The 19232-nt window shown below is 41.8% G+C and overlaps 1 protein-coding gene across 3 annotated transcripts in view; it reads left to right on the plus strand.

Moving 5' to 3' along the window:
* Window positions 1-18589, plus strand: part of LOC126418701 (nicastrin) — a 131335-nt gene extending 112746 nt beyond the window's left edge. For 2 of the 3 annotated variants that reach the window (XM_050085597.1, XM_050085598.1), the window contains exons 10-13: window positions 2146-2260; window positions 4168-4360; window positions 15098-15420; window positions 17976-18589. In XM_050085597.1, coding sequence (XP_049941554.1) covers window positions 2146-2260; window positions 4168-4360; window positions 15098-15167 — 378 coding nt within the window. In that variant the 3' untranslated portion in view covers window positions 15168-15420; window positions 17976-18589. The remainder of the gene's footprint in view (window positions 1-2145; window positions 2261-4167; window positions 4361-15097; window positions 15421-17975) is intronic. The other variant, XM_050085599.1, reaches the window with a different exon arrangement.
* Window positions 18590-19232: the final 643 nt, after the last annotated feature.

Raw genomic sequence — 19232 nt, forward strand, 5'->3', positions numbered from 1 at the left:
CGACAGCTGAAATCCCTCCCATATAAACTGGCCACCCAGGGACAGCATATCTGCAGTGACAAGAACTCCCTTGCCCTTTATGAATAAGGTCTTACAAAAGTCATCACAGACAAGCACTATCCCCCAGACCTAGTCTGCAAACAGATTTTTCATGCCATACACCCACACACCCCATTTCCTCTAACAATTCCCATGAACCAGCTACAAGGAGTGGTCCTCTTCCTCACACAATACCACCCCAGTCTGAAACAACTGAACCACATCCTTTGTTGGATTTTGATTATTTATCATCATGCCCTGAAATGAGGGACGCCTTATCCAGGATCCTTCCCACCGTGCCTAAAGTAGTGTTTCGTCACCCATCCAAACTCCACAACATCCTAGTCCATCCATATGCCACTCCCAATACTAGCACCTTTGCCACAGGAATCATATCTCTGTGGAAGTCCCAGGTGCAAGGTCTACTCAGTCAACCCACCAAACACTTCCTACTGCAGTCCTGTTACAAGCCATTCCTACCACATCAGATTCTGGACCACCTGCAAAAGTCTCGTCATATATCAGCTCTGCTGCAGTGATTGGATAGCTTTTTATATTGGACATTCAGCTGTCCACCAGGATGAATGGCCACCGCAAAACAGTGGCCAAGAGCAAAGTGGATAACTCTGTGGCACAACATGCAGCTGAACATAACATGCTTGATTTCAATGGGTGCTTCACAACCTGGGCTATCTGGATCCTCCCCTTCACTACCAGTTTTTCTGAACTACGCTGATGGGACACATTACCCATTTTCTAAATCATCCGTCTTGTGGTAACCTACTGTCCCCATATCCTCCATCCAACAGTTTCCATCCGCATCCGCCTCTGTCTGATAACCTACTCCAAGTCATGTCCCCTCAGGCTCACTGTGTGCCACTCTCTGCCTACATTCCCTTTCTCTGTTCCTCTCCTTTTCGTCTCCTCCCCCACATCCCGATGCTGCACCTGTCATTCTTGTTCTGCCACCATCTACTCCTTGCATGCTGCGCCAGGCAGCACTTACTTCCTTCTCCCCACCCTATACCCTGCTATTCCTCTTCGTTTCCCACCCCACTTCAGATTGCTGCTTCTGTTCAATACAACACACAGTTGGCTTCTGGTCAAAGTGCTCAGAAATAGCAGTCATATGTGTACAAGGTGTGCCTGCATGTCTTTTTTCTTTATGAAGAAGGCTGTGGCTGAAAGCTCAATGTCTAACTGTCTTTTCATTGTGCCTGTCTGCAACTCAACGTGTTACCTTTACAGTGAGTAGCAATTTATCCTTTTCATGCTATTTTTGATATTCCAATCTGGACTTTCCATTGTGTGACTCCTGCAGTAAGTATCCCTGCCAGTTCAGAAGAAAATTAAAAATATATGTCATTAATCACACTTCCTACAAATGATCTGAATATCTAGATTCAGGGATTGAAAAGTTCTTACCTACATAGCAAGAAGCAATATTTGTTATACAGCTGCATGACAGACAGTGATGTAAACAGGTCTCATTATGTACAAATGTAAGAAAATAATTACTTTCAAAAATACTGTCTGAATCAAGTATAGCTATTAATACCTGAAGTCCACAGTTAAACTGAGGAGGAAGTGGACTTTTTTTTTTTTTCCAAAGCAGCAATTTTCTTTATAATTTAGGTAGCATAAGCATGAATAGCACTAAGCAATATTGTGATAGTGTATTGTTAATACAGTACAGAGTAAATTTTCTTGTCTTTTGTTAATGTATACTTTGACTGATCCCACATCCCTGAAGGTTGTTCTTCTTGATGGCATCTACAGAACATGATAGATAAATGAACGAATGAACAAGTGTGTGAATGAGTTAAGGCTCTGAGTCACTTACCCTCCAGTCTGCTATCAGTGTTTCATTTTTTTTATCTTTTCTTCTTCTGTTTCTTTTCTCATTATTCCAAGTGACAAAGGATTTGATTTTACTCTCCCATACATATTGTATGTAGTAATGATCCAGTATGGTTATGTGTGTGACTTCTGCTCTTATGAGAATGAAGTACCATTTCAATTGAAGTGTTTTCATATCATATGAATTTCATTATGTTGTAGCAAAGGGTCCATGTGGTTGATAGTTCATGCAGAAATGAATTTCAGGTATACCAGTACCTTTGGATGTCTGGCAAGAATGAAAATGGAAATTCAACTGGTGTTTGTGTTAAGACTACAATGAATTATTCAATAGCTGAAAGTCCGGCATTCTCAATAGAAGGTATGAGAGTATTTTTAGGATATTGCTGTTTCCTTTTCTAATTCTGTAAAATACCATTGCATTTTATCTAGAAAATTATTGAAAAACTGTTCAGTTAATTTGCAAAGAGTGGAACAATATTTATGAATGGTTTATAAAGTAGTCATTGGTATTTTTTGACGATGCTTTATTTTAAAATAGCTGATCCCTAGCATTGCCCGGGTATGTATTTATTCCAGTATTATTAGTCCATCTCTCTCTCTCTCTCTCTCTCTCTCTCTCTCTCTCTCTCTCTCTCTCTCTCTCTCTCTCTCTCTCTCTCTCTCTCTCTGTGTGTGTGTGTGTGTGTGTGTGTGTGTGTGTGTGTGTGTGTGTGTGTGTGTGTGTGTGCGTGCGTGTCCATATCCATCATCTGTCCATTTCCACCATCCCATCTCTCTGTCTCCGACTCTACCACCCACTCTCTGTCCATCTCCTCGGCCCTCCTCTCTCTGTCAATCTGCTCCTTCCTTCACTATCCGTCTGTTCCTCCCTCCTCCTTTTGTCCATCTGGTTCCCTCCCCCTTTAGGTCCATCTGCTCCTCCCTCCGTCTTTTTGTCCATCTGCTCCTCCCCCCTCTCTGTGTGCATCTCCTTCTCTCCCTCTCCCCATCCATTTGTGCTCCCCTCCTCTTCTCTTCCTCTGTCCAATTCCTCCTCCTCCTCCTCCTCCTCCTCCCCCTCTTCCTCTTCCTCTTCCTTCCTGTCTGTTCATTTCCTCCTCCCCCTCTATCTGTGGCTGTCTCCTCCTTACCCCTACCTGTCTGCCCATCTACTCCTCCCGCCTTCTGTCTGCACATTATCACACGCATCCCCAACAGGAGGCTGGTGGTTCTTAGCCCCACAGTTTTCAGATTGCAGCTAATAATTTCATTTAAATCAGTCCAGGGGTTTAGAATGAGCTTTTAACACATGGCTTCGTCTAGGTGTGCACATGTCAAATGTATCTCACATATGTTTAACATATTTGTGCCTGTTCTTCACCTGCATCTCTAGCAAATTTTGCACTGCAGTTTCATTTTTATGCAGCTCAATGTTTCGTATGTCATATCTTCTGAACTATGTGCTGTACAATGGTATACATCCAATGGTATATGTGGCTCCTTTCTGCAAAATGTGTTGTGAATAGAGTTAGTAGTAAAGAGGTAATAAATTAAAGCTTCACGTATGATGATTCAGTTTTGATGCCTCTCTGTATTTGACATCCTATCTCTTCAACTGTGTTTCGCACATTCAGTGGTATATGTGAATACTGACTGCAAAATGTGTTGCGAAACAGGTAGTAGTCGAGAAGTAATAAATTAAAATGCTATGCTTCATGTGGCAGTTTTACTGGATGAACAGGGAGAATACAGTAAGTGATAGACTTTTGTCATTTTGTTTGGGTTGTCAGCAAAAAGAAGTTTCATGGACGTTTGAAATTATGTTTCAAGTTTGTTACAAGACTCTGAGTACTCTCATTCTCAAATTCCGAATGACTAAAGTATGGGTATCTTGCACATTGTGGGCTACAATGCATCTCACCTCCACCACCACCACCTCGTTCATAGGTAGATGGGTCTCACCCCAAAAGTGACGATTCACAGACAGTGAGTGATGTGTGTACCAAGTTTGGTTGAAATTGTTTCAGTGGTTTAGGAATATAACTTTTTTATAATATGTATGAATGTTTCAAATGTAATATTTGAAATCAGGAAAAACATATGTCCTCTTTGTTTTGTGTTCCTTTTTTTCTGAAAAATAAGTGAACTAGCCATTGAAACATAATTTTGTTTACCAATTTTTTTCCCTATATTATTTATGAACTTAAAATTTGATATTATTTATGTTGTTCTGAAGAGAATAGTGATTGCATCACTGTCCTAATTTTGTTATTGTTTTGTTCTCAGGTTATGATTGGGCATCGGGCCAGTACTCAACTTGGACTGAGAGCACATGGAATGAATTCAGAGTGCGCATGTTTCTCAAGCCATCATACAAGCATGAAGTAGTGACCCTGTGCATTGGTATTGCCGTGATGTTTTTCTCATTTGTGATTGTGTTCTTCATTAATACACGCTCACATGTCCTGTTTGGTGATGTGTAAGTATTATTGTTCAAACTGCTACAGTGCAGGTAGTTTCATTAAGTTAAATATTTAGCAGAGCATATAAATAATTGTTTGTCACTGCCATTTTTGTTGCACTAACATTGTTGAAAAATAGTTCAGCCAGAGATAATGGCGTAGGTGAATCCAAGCTCAGAGAACGTGTGCAACAATGCATCACTGCCAAGTGTTTAGGGCTTCAGCAAGGCAGATGATGAGGCCCAACAGCTTCCACTATTTTGTGGCCAGAGAGATCCATTTTGAGCCATAAAATTGCAGGAATTTGGATGTAACAAGACTTTGCCTTCTGCTAATATTTTACCCGTAATCCATTCTGCCATCGTCAGAGCGAGCCATTAAGAATAATGGTTAAACGCTCCATTCTACTTTAGATACTGGTAGGGGCGACCAGTTGGATATGTGTGTGCAGAATATTGTAGTGGAAAAAATACCACACAGGCCACATAGGTTGCATAGATATATGTGAGTGCAACATGATCCACAAGCATGTTGTGTTGCATATTATGGTCAACAGACAAACAGTATTATCATCTAGGAGAGCTAAGTATTTTTTTATCTAAAAACAAAGATGATGTGACTTACCAAATGAAAGTGCTGGCAGGTCGACAGACACACAAACAAACACAAACATACACACAAAATTCAAGCTTTCGCAACAAACTGTTGCCTCATCAGGAAAGAGGGAAGGAGAGGGAAAGACGAAAGGATGTGGGTTTTAAGGGAGAGGGTAAGGAGTCATTCCAATCCCAGGAGCGGAAAGACTTACCTTAGGGGGAAAAAAGGACAGGTATACACTCGCGCACACACACACACACATATCCATCCACACATATACAGACACAAGCAGACATATTTGAAGACAAAGAGTTTGGGCAGAGATGTCAGTCGAGGCAGGAGTGCAGGGGCAAAGATGTTGTTGAATGACAGGTGAGGTATGAGTGGCGGCAACTTGAAATTAGCGGAGATTGAGGCCTGGTGGATAACGGGAAGAGAGGATATACTGAAGAGCAAGTTCCCATCTCCGGAGTTCAGATAGGTTGGTGTTAGTGGGAAGTATCCAGATAACCCGGACGGTGTAACACTGTGCCAAGATGTGCTGGGCGTGCACCAAGGCATGTTTAGCCACAGGGTGATCCTCATTACCAACAAACACTGTCTGCCTGTGTCCATTCATGCGAATGGATAGTTTGTTACTGGTCATTCCCACATAGAATGCGTCACAGTGTAGGCAGGTCAGTGGGTAGATCACGTGGGTGCTCTCACACGTGGCTCTGCCTTTGATCGTGTACACCTTCCGGCTTACAGGACTGGAGTAGGTGGTGGTGGGAGGGTGCATGGGACAGGTTTTACACCGGGGGCGGTTACAAGGATAGGAGCCAGAGGGTAGGGAGAGTGGTTTGGGGATTTTATAGGGATGAACTAACAGGTTACGAAGGTTAGGTGGACGGCGGAAAGACACTCTTGGTGGAGTGGGGAGGATTTCATGAAGGATGGATCTCATTTCAGGGCAGGATTTGAGGAAGTCGTATCCCTGCTGGAGAACCACATTCAGAGTCTGGTCCAGTCCCGGAAAGTATCCTGTCACAAGTGGGGCACTTTTGTGGTTCTTCTGTGGGGGATTCTGGGTTCGAGGGGATGAAGAAGTGGCTCTGGTTATTTGCTTCTGTAACAGGTCGGGAGGGTAGTTGCGAGATGCGAAAGCTGTTGTCAGGTTGTTGGTGTAATGGTTCAGGGATTCCGGACTGGAGCAGATTCGTTTGTCACGAAGACCTAGGCTGTACGGAAGGGACCGTTTGATGTGGAATGGGTGGCAGCTGTCATAATGGAGGTACTGTTGCTTGTTGGTGGGTTTGATGTGGACGGACGTGTGAAGCTGGCCATTGGACAGGTGGAGGTCAACGTCAAGGAAAGTGGCATGGGATTTGGAGTAGGACCAGGTGAATCTGATGGAACCAAAGGAGTTGAGGTTGGACAGGAAATTCTGAAGTTCTTCTTCACTGTGGGTCCAGATCATGAAGATGTCATCAATAAATCTGTACCAAACTTTGAGTTGGCAGGCCTGGGTAACCAAGAAGGCTTCCTCTAAGCGACCCATGAATAGGTTGGCGTACGAGGGGGCCATCCTGGTACCCATGGCTGTTCCCTTTAATTGTTGGTATGTCTGGCCTTCAAAAGTGAAGAAGTTGTGGGTCAGGATGAAGCTGGCTAAGGTGATGAGGAAAGAGGTTTTAGGTAGGGTGGCAGGTGATCGGCGTGAAAGGAAGTGCTCCATCGCAGCGAGGCCCTGGACGTGTGGAATATTTGTGTATAAGGAAGTGGCATCAATGGTTACAAGGATGGTTTCCGGGGGTAACAGATTGGGTAAGGATTCCAGGCGTTCGAGGAAGTGGTTGGTGTCTTTGATGAAGGATGGGAGACTGCATGTAATGGGTTGAAGGCGTTGATCTACGTAGGCAGAGATGCGTTCTGTGGGGGCTAGGTAACCAGCTACAATGGGGCGGCCGGGATGATTGGGTTTGTGGATTTTAGGAAGAAGGTAGAAGGTAGGGGTGCGGGGTGTCGGTGGGGTCAGGAGGTTGATGGAGTCAGGTGAAAGGTTTTGCAGGGGGCCTAAGGTTCTGAGGATTCCTTGAAGCTCCGCCTGGACATCGGGAATGGGGTTACCTTGGCAAACTTTGTATGTGGTGTTGTCTGAAAGCTGACGCAGTCCCTCAGCCACATACTCCCGACGATCAAGTACCACGGTTGTGGAACCCTTGTCCGCCAGAAGAATGACGATGGATCGGTCAGCCTTCAGATCACGGATAGCCTGGGCTTCAGCAGTGGTGATGTTGGGAGTAGGATTAAGGTTTTTTAAGAAGGATTGAGATGCAAGGCTGGAAGTCAGAAATTCCTGGAAGGTTTGGAGAGGGTGATTTTGAGGAAGAGGAGGTGGGTCCCGCTGTGACGGAGGACGGAACTGTTCCAGGCAGGGTTCAATTTGGATGGTGTCTTGGGGAGTTGGATCATTAGGAGTGATATTTCCAGCAGAGAGTACGGGTGTAGGACAGTAAATCTTTGACGAGGGCTGTTTGGTTGAATCTGGGAGTGGGGCTGAAGGTGAGGCCTTTGGATAGGACAGAGGTTTCGGATTGGGAGAGAGGTTTGGAGGAAAGGTTAACTACTGAATTAGGGTGTTGTGGTTCCAGGTTGTGTTGATTGGAATTTTGAGGTTTTGGAGGGAGTGGAGCTGGAAGTGGGAGATTGAGTAGATGGGAGAGACTGGGTTGGTGTGCAATGAGAGGAGGTTGAGGTTTGCTGGAAAGGTTGTGAAGGGTGAGCAAGTTGCCTTTCCGGAGGTGGGAAACCAGGAGATTGGATAGTTTTTTGAGGTGGAGGGTGGCATGCTGTTCTAATTTACGGTTGGCCTGTAGGAGGATGCTCTGAACAGCCGGTGTGAACCATTACACCAACAACCTGACAACAGCTTTCGCATCTCGCAACTACCCTCCCAACCTGGTACAGAAGCAAATAACCAGAGCCACTTCCTCATCCCCTCGAACCCAGAATCCCCCACAGAAGAACCACAAAAGTGCCCCACTTGTGACAGGATACTTTCCGGGACTGGACCAGACTCTGAATGTGGCTCTCCAGCAGGGATACAACTTCCTCAAATCCTGCCCTGAAATGAGATCCATCCTTCACGAAATCCTCCCCACTCCACCAAGAGTGTCTTTCCGCCGTCCACCTAACCTTCGTAACCTGTTAGTTCATCCCTATGAAATCCCCAAACCACTCTCCCTACCCTCTGGCTCCTATCCTTGTAACCGCCCCCGGTGTAAAACCTGTCCCATGCACCCTCCCGCCACCACCTACTCCAGTCCTGTAACCCGGAAGGTGTACACGATCAAAGGCAGAGCCACGTGTGAGAGCACCCACGTGATCTACCCACTGACCTGCCTACAGTGTGACGCATTCTATGTGGGAATGACCAGTAACAAACTATCCATTCGCATGAATGGACACAGGCAGACAGTGTTTGTTGGTAATGAGGATCACCCTGTGGCTAAACATGCCTTGGTGCACGCCCAGCACATCTTGGCACAGTGTTACACCGTCCGGGTTATCTGGATACTTCCCACTAACACCAACCTATCCGAACTCCGGAGATGGGAACTTGCTCTTCAGTATATCCTCTCTTCCCGTTATCCACCAGGCCTCAATCTCCGCTAATTTCAAGTTGCCGCCACTCATACCTCACCTGTCATTCAACAACATCTTTGCCCCTGCACTCCTGCCTCGACTGACATCTCTGCCCAAACTCTTTGTCTTCAAATATGTCTGCTTGTGTCTGTATATGTGTGGATGGATATGTGTGTGTGTGTGTGTGTGTGTGCGAGTGTATACCCGTCCTTTTTTCCCCCTAAGGTAAGTCTTTCCGCTCCTGGGATTGGAATGACTCCTTACCCTCTCCCTTAAAACCCACATCCTTTCGTCTTTCCCTCTCCTTCCCTCTTTCCTGATGAGGCAACAGTTTGTTGCGAAAGCTTGAATTTTGTGTGTATGTTTGTGTTTGTTTGTGTGTCTGTCGACCTGCCAGCACTTTCATTTGGTAAGTCACATCATCTTTGTTTTTAGATGTATTTTTCCTACGTGGAATGTTTCCCTCTATTATAATCATAAATATTTTTTTATTTATTTTGAAACCATCAACACAATTAATTAAAATCACTTTTCAAACTTTTTTCAAGGCCTTCACTGTAAATGGAATCCTCAGGAGGATGATACAGGTGTTAATATCTGAATAGTCTCACAGTACCAAGTGTGATCTTTTTTATAATAGTGCTTGGCCATAGCATTTATTTCAATGTGTATCACACAGGTATAGCAGCAATGTTGTTCCTTTTTCCCCGTCAATTTCAGCTGAAAAAATGTGGAATTTGTTGCGGGATACTGTGGGATATCCCTATTTCAGCCCCTATACCTTCATAAATGATAGGTGGCAGCACTATACATAGCCTTCAAATGGCTTCTGCAACAGAGATGTGTTCCAAGCAGAGTTGTCATTAATTTTCTTTTCACAGAAAACAAGAACATTGCAGATATTCATAGGCACTTGCAGAATGTCTATGGGGACCTGGCAGTGAACAAAAGCATGGTAAGCATATGTCATCATTGCAACGAGGTTGCACAAACTTTTCCAATCTCCCAGTGCCTGCTGGCCACACGCAGCTGTTGTTCTTGCAGTGTTGGAGCATTTGGATACTCTCATTTGAGGAGACTGACTGATCACAATGAAACACCTCGCTCCTCAATTGGATGTCTCTGTTGCCAGTGATGATACACTTGTCCTCCAGTGTACCGACTTGACAGAAAATCCTAGGAAGTTCTGGTCTTACGTTAAATCAGTAAGTGGCTCGAAAAAGCATATCCAGACACTCCGGGATGATGATGGCATTGAAACAGAGGATGACACGCGTAAAGCTGAAATACTAAACACCTTTTTCCAAAGCTGTTTCACAGAGGAAGACCGCACTGCAGTTCCTTCTCTAAATCCTCGCACAAACGAAAAAATGGCTGACATCGAAATAAGTGTCCAAGGAATAGAAAAGCAACTGGAATCACTCAACAGAGGAAAGTCCACTGGACCTGACGGGATACCAATTCGATTCTACACAGAGTACGCGAAAGAACTTGCCCCCCTTCTAACAGCCGTGTACCGCAAGTCTCTAGAGGAACGGAAGGTTCCAAATGATTGGAAAAGAGCACAGGTAGTTCCAGTCTTCAAGAAGGGTCGTCGAGCAGATGCGCAAAACTATAGACCTATATCTCTGACGTCAATCTGTTGTAGACTTTTAGAACATGTTTTTTGCTCGAGTATCATGTCGTTTTTGGAAACCCAGAATCTACTATGTAGGAATCAACATGGACTCCGGAAACAGCAATCGTGTGAGACCCAACTCGCTTTATTTGTTCATGAGACCCAGAAAATATTAGATACAGGCTCCCAGGTAGATGCTATTTTTCTTGACTTCCGGAAGGCGTTCGATACAGTTCCACACTGTCGCCTGATAAACAAAGTAAGAGCCTACGGAATATCAGACCAGCTGTGTGGCTGGATTGAAGAGTTTTTAGCAAACAGAACATAGCATGTTGTTATCAATGGAGAGACGTCTACAGACGTTAAAGTAACCTCTGGCGTGCCACAAGGGAGTGTTATGGGACCATTGCTTTTCACAATATATATAAATGACCTAGTAGATAGTGTCGGAAGTCCCATGCGGCTTTTCGCGGATGATGCTGTAGTATACAGAGAAGTTTAGCATTAGAAAATTGTAGCGAAATGCAGGAAGATCTGCAGCGGATAGGCCCTTGGTGCAGGGAGTGGCAGCTGACCTTTAACATAGACAAATGTAATGTATTGCGAATACATAGAAAGAAGGATCCTTTATTGTATGATTATATAATAGCGGAACAAACACTGGTAACAGTTACCTCTGTAAAATATCTGGGAGTATGCGTGCGGAACGATTTGAAGTGGAACGATCATATAAAATTAATTGTTGGTAAGGCGGGTACCAGGTTGAGACTCATTGGGAGAGTCCTTCGAAAATGTAGTCCATCAACAAAGGAGGTGGCTTACAAAACACTCATTCGCCCTATACTTGAGTATTGCTCATCAGTGTGGGATCCGTACCAGATCGGGTTGACGGAGGAGATAGAGAAGATCCAAAGAAGAGCGGCGCGTTTCATCACAGGGTTATTTGGTAACCGTGATAGCGTTACGCAGATGTTTAACAAACTCAAGTGGCAGACTCTGCAAGAGAGGTGCTCTGCATCGCGGTGTAGCTTGCTCGCCAGGTTTCGAGAGGGTGCGTTTCTGGATGAGGTATTGAATATATTGCTTCCCCCTACTTATACCTACCGAGGAGATCACGAATGTAAAATTAGAGAGATTAGAGCGCGCACGGAGGCTTTCAGACAGTCGTTCTTCCCGCGAACCATACGCGACTGGAACAGGAAAGGGAGGTAATGACAGTGGCACGTAAAGTGCCCTCCGCCACACACCGTTGGGTGGCTTGCGGAGTATAAATGTAGATGTAGATGTAGATGTAGGGTACTCAGTGATGTGTGCCCACGGGGTTCCTCGCCATCTCACAGACATTTCTATAGAATAAAAATCTGCTTCATTTACTAGAAATTGAAGAAGCAGATTTTTATTCTATAAATATGTTACTCAGTTGTGTGTGTTCTCCTGATCAGATATTTTGCACCTAACAGAAGACCTGAAGGACCATCTCTGCAGAATTTTCTTGTGCTTTACAAGGCTGATTGTGACAATTTTTTGTCGAACATTATCACAGGCAGTGAAATGTGGGTTTATCACTTTGAACTGGGAATAAAACAGCAATCCATGGGGTAGCACTACACACACAAGTAAAGTCATGGTGATGGTCTTCTGGGACTTGGAAGGGGTTATTCTTTTTGATTTCCTCCCTCATAGTGCAGTGATCAAGTCTGAAGTGCATTGTGCTACCCTTAGAAAACTGAAGAAACAACTTCAGCACATTCGTCGCCACCAAACAAACTACTTCTCTATAACAATGCAAGGCCTCACTCAAGTCTGTACACCTGAGAGGAGTTCACAAGACTTCATCAGACTGTTCTTATTCATCCACCCTACAGACTGGATCTTGCACCTTTAGACTTCCAAGTCTTTGGCCCAATGAAGGATACACTCCACGGGAAGCAGTACATGGATGATGGGGAGGTTATTGATGCAGCAACACATTGGCTCTGACAGCAACCAGTAGAGTGGGCCCTGCGGGCGTACAGGCCTTCCCAGTAAGGCGGCAGAAGGTTGTCAGGTTGAATGGAGATTATGTTGAAAAACAGGGTTTTGTAGCCAAAAGAGTGGGGTATTGGAATCATGAATAAAACCAACCTTTTTTCAGAAAAAAAGTGTTGCATTACTCGTTGAATGCCCCTTGTATGTTAAGTGTGACAGATATATAAAAATACTCTGACAGGGAATTTTATACATGCCTACCCCAGTGTCACCTCAAGCTCAGAGCTGTCATCAAAGATTATCAGTATGTGATTGAGCTGGAACTGAGGAGAATGATTGATCTCAGAAGGAATGGGTCTTCCTTACTGTTTTCTGACAAATTCTCCTTCGTCCTGCCCCACAGCAGTTATTGCACATTTGTTGGGTTAGTGCACCCTGGATGCCTATTTCTCCAGTTGTCTAATAGATAAACATTAAGTGTAAGTTGCAGGCACCATTGAATACAGTGGGTGTCACACTGAATGTGTTAGTGCAGTGGTGGTCATCTGTATTTAGATTTTTTTGGTTTCCATAAATTGCTTAAGCTGAATGCTTGGATGGTTCTTTTCAAAAGGACATGGCATGTTTCCTTTCGCATCCTCCCCCAATCCGAGTTCGTGCTCTGTCTAGAATGATCTGGTCATTGACAGATTGACAGGCCATTGAACCTTAAATGTCTTTCCTTCCTTATTTCATACAATACAATCTGAACAGAGCCTATAAATTTGGGGAGGTTTTAATGCTTAAGGTACTGCCTATCTTTCAGGCAGCTGAACATGCAGTATTCCAATCACACAATGCTCGGCCTTGTTTAGTAAGGAGTGTGTTAGCATTTTGAGATGAAAATGGGTATCACTGCTTCTCTAGCCATCATGTTCTGCTGGCATTGAACAACAGTAGGGCAGCAGCCTGTTTGCATTGTCCTGCTGAAGCCATTGACAGTGCTGTATGGATTGAGTACAAATCTTGTGGAAAGAGACGCCATATGTCATCTATGATTCTATGGCACAACACTTCCATGATCTCTGACTTTCAGAATTCATTGCAGCATGAAGTTCTGTGAGCCCAGTCATATACTTGTAACTTCAAGCTAAAGCCTGCGGCATAAGTATGCTTTGTTTCTGCATGGGCGCAAGACAACAAAATGTATACTTAACCTGTATCAAATGTCAATAGCAGGATTATTTGTGAGCAAAAACAATGAGACTTGCATTTTAAACGCTTACAAAAGTTATGTGAAAGTGCATTTGTTTGGTGCCAGACCTAGACACCTGGTGGTTCCACTTTCATACTTCATATAATAAATATATAATAAATCTTCTCACAAAGTTTCAGTCATCAGCTTCCTCCTCCAAATGCAAAAATATTTTGTTGACACTGACCTACCTATGGAGAAACAATCATCATAATAAAATAAGGGAAATCAAAGTTCACACTGAAAGGTATAGGTGTTCATTTTTCTCACACACTGTTCGAGATTGAAAGAATAGAGAATTATTGTGAAGTTGGTTTGATGAACAAACTGCCAGGTACTTAAGTGGGATTTGCAGGGTATCCATGTAGATGTATGGGGATGGTAACACTATTGGTCTTACTATACTGTAGTAGGCCACACAGGACCAGAAATCTGCAGCCATCTTGAGATGCAGCTAAGGCATAAGATAAAGTAGTATTTCTAATAATGAACTACAAGTATATGCAATCATTATCTTGTAGATTCGAATGGGACTCAGCAATGGGTAAATAAGCATGTGCCTTGAATAGGCAGTTATTTCTTTTATGTAAGGGACCAAAGTATTATTTGTTTATTTCTTTATTTCAGTACTTGGATTCTAATAAGTGGGTCATATTTAGTGACATCTGCTGTTCACAGTGAGAGTCTGAACCCCCTGGTGTTAAGGTATTGTTACTGCAAATGCCCTAAGTTTGTAATGTTTCTTGTGTTTGTTAAAGAACATTATTAAATCCTGTCTTGTTTCTTTGCCCATAGATTTGATCATTGATAATGGTATGTCATTGACACTTATGCAGGGATGAATAATAAAAACTTACAAAACATGGAGTAATAGAACCCTCGTATTGTGCTGTTTGTAACAGTGCATAACTATTGGTATCATTGGAGCAACAATTCTTCATAGTGTTATTCTGCTACTCTTTCATTGCATTGTGTGTCTCCATTCATGAGAAGCATATTGGTCAATTCTGCCTTACATAAACCTGCCAGTATTGTATCACCGATTACATAGTGTAAGAGACAATATTCAAAACCACACCCAGATTGAGGTTTTCTGTGATTTCTCTGAATGAAAAGGAGACTTGATTAGTGGTGAAATGGAATCTTGTGGTGCAAGGAGAATTTTTTTACTTATCACACTGATTTACATCAGTCATAATAATGTTTTATTAGAATGAGCCTGCGTGAGTGTCAGCATTAGAGAAAACTTAGATGCAAATAAATAAGTAAATAGGAATAAAGTTCTCAATTTCTTGTGGAATGTAATTATTATGTCTCTTTACTGTGTAGCCAGTGCTTTGTTTAATCTGGGAAGGTTTGATGAAAAGTTGTTAAACTTTATCAGATGATCAAAATGTTTTAACTCTCATGACACCAAGTCATATTTGCTAAAAGATACCCATCTTCTACAACAGATGTCCCAAAATGAAAAACAAACAATTTGAGTTGATCTGTGCTGACTAAATGTAAAAATATTTTCTTTGTAACTATTTATATATGGTTGTTATCTTCAACGTGTGCTGTGCACAAAAATTGTGTGATATTTAATATGTATGAACTTCTGCACAAGTGGATCACAAGAAAACTGTAAGTAGTAGTTCTTCCATTTTTCACCACTAACTCTATGTAAAGACTGATCATCAATTAAAAATTGCACGTGTTTTTACACAGGGTGTCCCAGGAGGAACAGTCGGTATTTGGCGATATGACAGGAACGATCATTCAAAGCAAAAAAGTCTAGTAAACATGGGCTCTAAAATGCATACCTTAAGGGCTGTGAGCAGGTGTTCCACAGAAGAGATGTTTCACACCAGTGAAGATGAACAAGTGCTCATGGCTCTTAAGATATGCACTTCAGAGCCCATGTTTACTCGACATTTTTTTCTTGTTTTGATCCGTACTACCACCTCTCAAAATATGGGAAGCAAAGAGCTTGCAGTAGAAGAGATTTGTTTCGCAGTATTGAAGATGAAGAAGTGCTTATAGCTCTTAAGGTATGCATTTTAGAGCCCATGTTTACTAGACTTTTTTGCTTCGAGTGATCGTTCCTGTCGTATCTCTGAATATTGACCGTTCCTCCTGGGACACCCTGTTATTACAGTAAAGACAACAGAACAATGCGGCATCTCACACATCAAAAACATCATATATAAATGGCATAGCATACAAAAAACCCACTTAAAAATGTGAATAATTTCCCGAAACACATCGTGCAAAATATAAATAAAAGAAAATCATGACTGAAGCAGGGAAGTTATTTATAAATGAATCCACAGAACACATAAATCTTATCCTTGCATTAATATTCCCTCAATAAGATAAGTAATGAAATGACCATCTCCGAAGTTGAGCTTCATAATTCGACCGATGTAGGCATTGGAGATTCTTCTGACTGAGGAATCACAGTGCTCCATAAAAGCCATTCTTAAGGCACAGTTGTTTCTCATATATGTAAATGACCTTTGCTTTTGACATTAGTATTAAAATCAATCCAAACATATATACAATGGCAGAAGAAATGGTAAATCATGTTCTTAAAAGTATCCTCGAGTGGTTTTCTGTGAATGATGTGTCTGAGTTTCAGAGAGACATAACGTATTCACTTCTGCAGATCCAGATGTACTACACCAATGATAAGTGAGTAAATAGTATCTGGGGTGAAAACTTCAAAAAATTTTAAGTTTTCATATTGATGATTATTTAAACAGAAAAAAAACTCATTTTAGAACTCCTAAAACAGCTTAGTTCAGCCACAATTGCACTTAGAATCATTGCAAATCTTGGCGAGAGACAGATCAGTAAGTTGGTATTTTGTGTATTTTCATTCAAAATGTCTGGGGCAACTCATCTTTAAGAATGGAAGTCTTCATTGCTCAAAAATGGGTATTTGCTTAAGGATTTAGGCATTTGGACTACTGTTCACAGTACATTTAATCCATTATGAAGATTCTTTTGCAAATAATCCACTTCAGTTTAAAAGGAACAATGATGTACATCATTACAATGCCGGAAGAAAAAATTACTTCACATTAAGGTTGCCTTTAGCACAGAAAAGGGTACAAAAATTCCAACCACAGTTTTGGATAAAATGTCTGGCTGACAGCAAAGTTAAATTTGAGAGAAAAAAATTGAAAATTTTTCCTTGGCAACTCCTGCTCCACAGCAGAATTTATCTTTTTATAATCTGTAAAAGGTGGTGGGTAGGAATTACTCGCATTTTTTTTTCTTTATTAATTTATTTAAAAGAACTTGTAGATGGACAGTATGTAGCCATATTGACGAATGAATAGGTAATGTGAACGTCAAAAGATTCATCCCATGTCGCAATTACTCGTACAAATGATTCATGGGATATGAAACTAATTTCTGGCTTGGTTAGCTCACACAATTTTTTTAAATCCAAGATACATTAATTGCTGAATTCTTGAAATGACACTCATCGGTTCCAACATAAATAAAGTAACAAATTGGTATAATTAATAATTCCTTTATCAAACAGCAAAAAAGTCTCCCCTTCGTTTTTGTGTCTAATTCAGGTAATCCAAAACTTGTTTTATCATGCATTTACAGACAATAACAATAGATCAAATAAAACTACAAATAAAACTAATAACGCAATATTGTTTTCCTCCTACAACCCTCCCCACCCTACACACACACACACACACACACACACACACACACACACACATACACAAAGGCACAAATTAGTATTATTTTTTTTTTACTCTAGACAATTTTTCTCTCTAAGGTTTGCTCATACCAGGTTGCTTAAAATGGCTTACACAAAAAAAGTGAAGAACATTGTTATTTCAGCCACACCAAGAAAGAAGTGAGAAATTTAACACCCTTCATTGAAACACAAAGTGATGCACTAATTATAGTAATGATAGTGGCTGTACCTTTTGAAACAAAGTGTGTTGGATACAGCTTTTTAATTACATTATTATTCTCTTACATTGTAGTTATTCTTACATTAATAGAGGAATGTTTGATACGATTGTCGGCTTTGACCTGTGACGTGGGAAACGTGTGGCAAACACTGTAAACTGTGTGGCGATTAGAACACTAGAACTTGACGTTATTGGTGATTTTTTTCAAACGGGTTAAGCTACAGTTCAGTCTGTCACCACAAAAAAGAAAAAAAAATCACATCGTTACCTTCACCGATTCTCAGCCAGACTGTTACCTTCTAACCTAACCATTCCTTGGACCAAGCTACAGAGAAACCTGCCACCACAATCTGTGTGTGTGTGTGTGTGTGTGTGTGTGTGTGTGTGTGTGTGTGTGTGTGTCTTTGTCAACTAGCAACAAAACTGTGAATATATGCACAAAAGCTGATGTGACAGCAGTCATTAACATTACGTCTCTGTCCAAACACAACTTGAATCAAACATCCCTCTTAGGGCTCTTTGAAACTGTTCTGTTTATAATCAGTGCAAACCACAATTTGGCTACACAGATTATAAAGGCACGTGCACATCGATCTCAGGTATGATAGTCTGTTTTTGAGAATGTCATTGGATTTCACCTGATGTTTACCTTTCAGGTTGGTGGCGGCGAGTTGCTAGGGCAGCGACGCAAATCAGATCTCCTTGACGACCTTTCCCCGGCTGAGTGACTCGCTGTCGCCCATTGCTCAGCTGTAAGAGGTCGGCGTTCTAGGACACCTGATTTGCGACATCTGTAAGGACTGTTGGCAGTGCGTCTGCGCTGCTGGGTGCCCTGCCCCAAATATGTTATACTCTTGTAACATTCCACAGAATGAATTGGAACGTTGGAGTGAACGGTGGTGTTTTGAAGTGTGCGGTGTGCAGTGAGGTTCTTCCCTCTTATTTTATCACTGCTGTGAGCTTGTTATATTTGTATGTATACTGTATTTTTAAACAAGAATGTAAATACTGAATTATTTATTAATATCGTTGTATATAGGCCGTAACAGCTTTCAGTAATGTTAGGTATATAGTCAGTGTGTGTGACTGATTGTGTACAGCAAATGTGTCATTTGCTAAATGTGCTTTCATTATTGTGTGAAGCTGTTCTTACTGCCACCATGACTTTACTGGTTCCAGCCAAATACTACTTATTAATTGTAAACTCAAATGTTGTACTTAAATTACAATCTCTCTAAAACTTTTATACAAAGTAAAATATAAAATATTATCTGTGTTTTTTAATGTGTAGCAAATAAATGTATGCATGGTAAAAAAAAAATGGAAAAAACGAGGCATATATAAATTATGGGAGATCTACAGAAAGAGGCAGTTCATATGTAGACCTACGGTTAAATCCATTGTGATTTTGGTCTCGAGATCCTTATCACCAGTTCCTATCCAGACAATTTGGAGAAGAAGAATGAAGAGTGGGAAGTAACTGTAGTGCTGGCAGTGGATCACTGCTTCAGAGAAATGTCTCCAGTACTTTAACAGGGCTGTTCTCATCAGGCTTCCATATTCGAAAGTCCCTCTTCATTGAAATGGAAGAAACAGTTGTTCCATTATGGTAACCAGCAGAGGAAGATCAGTGCATATGAATAGTGGGCCATTTTGTATCACATATGCTATGTACTCCTTGACGAACAAGAACATGCATATTATGATGTTCGGTGCAACATAGTACTAAGCAAAAGTAGCTTGATGCAGCTCTTCACCTCTGCCCACTCCATGTGCAGAACTTTCTACAATCCCCTCCTGTATATCAGCACTCAGACTCATGTAGTAGCTTTCTTCCAGTCATTTTCATTTATCAAAATATTGCAAAGCAATATCCAGTAATGACAGGGAAGGAATCATATTAGACATCTCTT

The sequence above is a fragment of the Schistocerca serialis genome, chromosome 9 (assembly GCF_023864345.2).
Source record: "Schistocerca serialis cubense isolate TAMUIC-IGC-003099 chromosome 9, iqSchSeri2.2, whole genome shotgun sequence".
Taxonomy (NCBI): Eukaryota; Metazoa; Arthropoda; class Insecta; order Orthoptera; family Acrididae; genus Schistocerca; species Schistocerca serialis.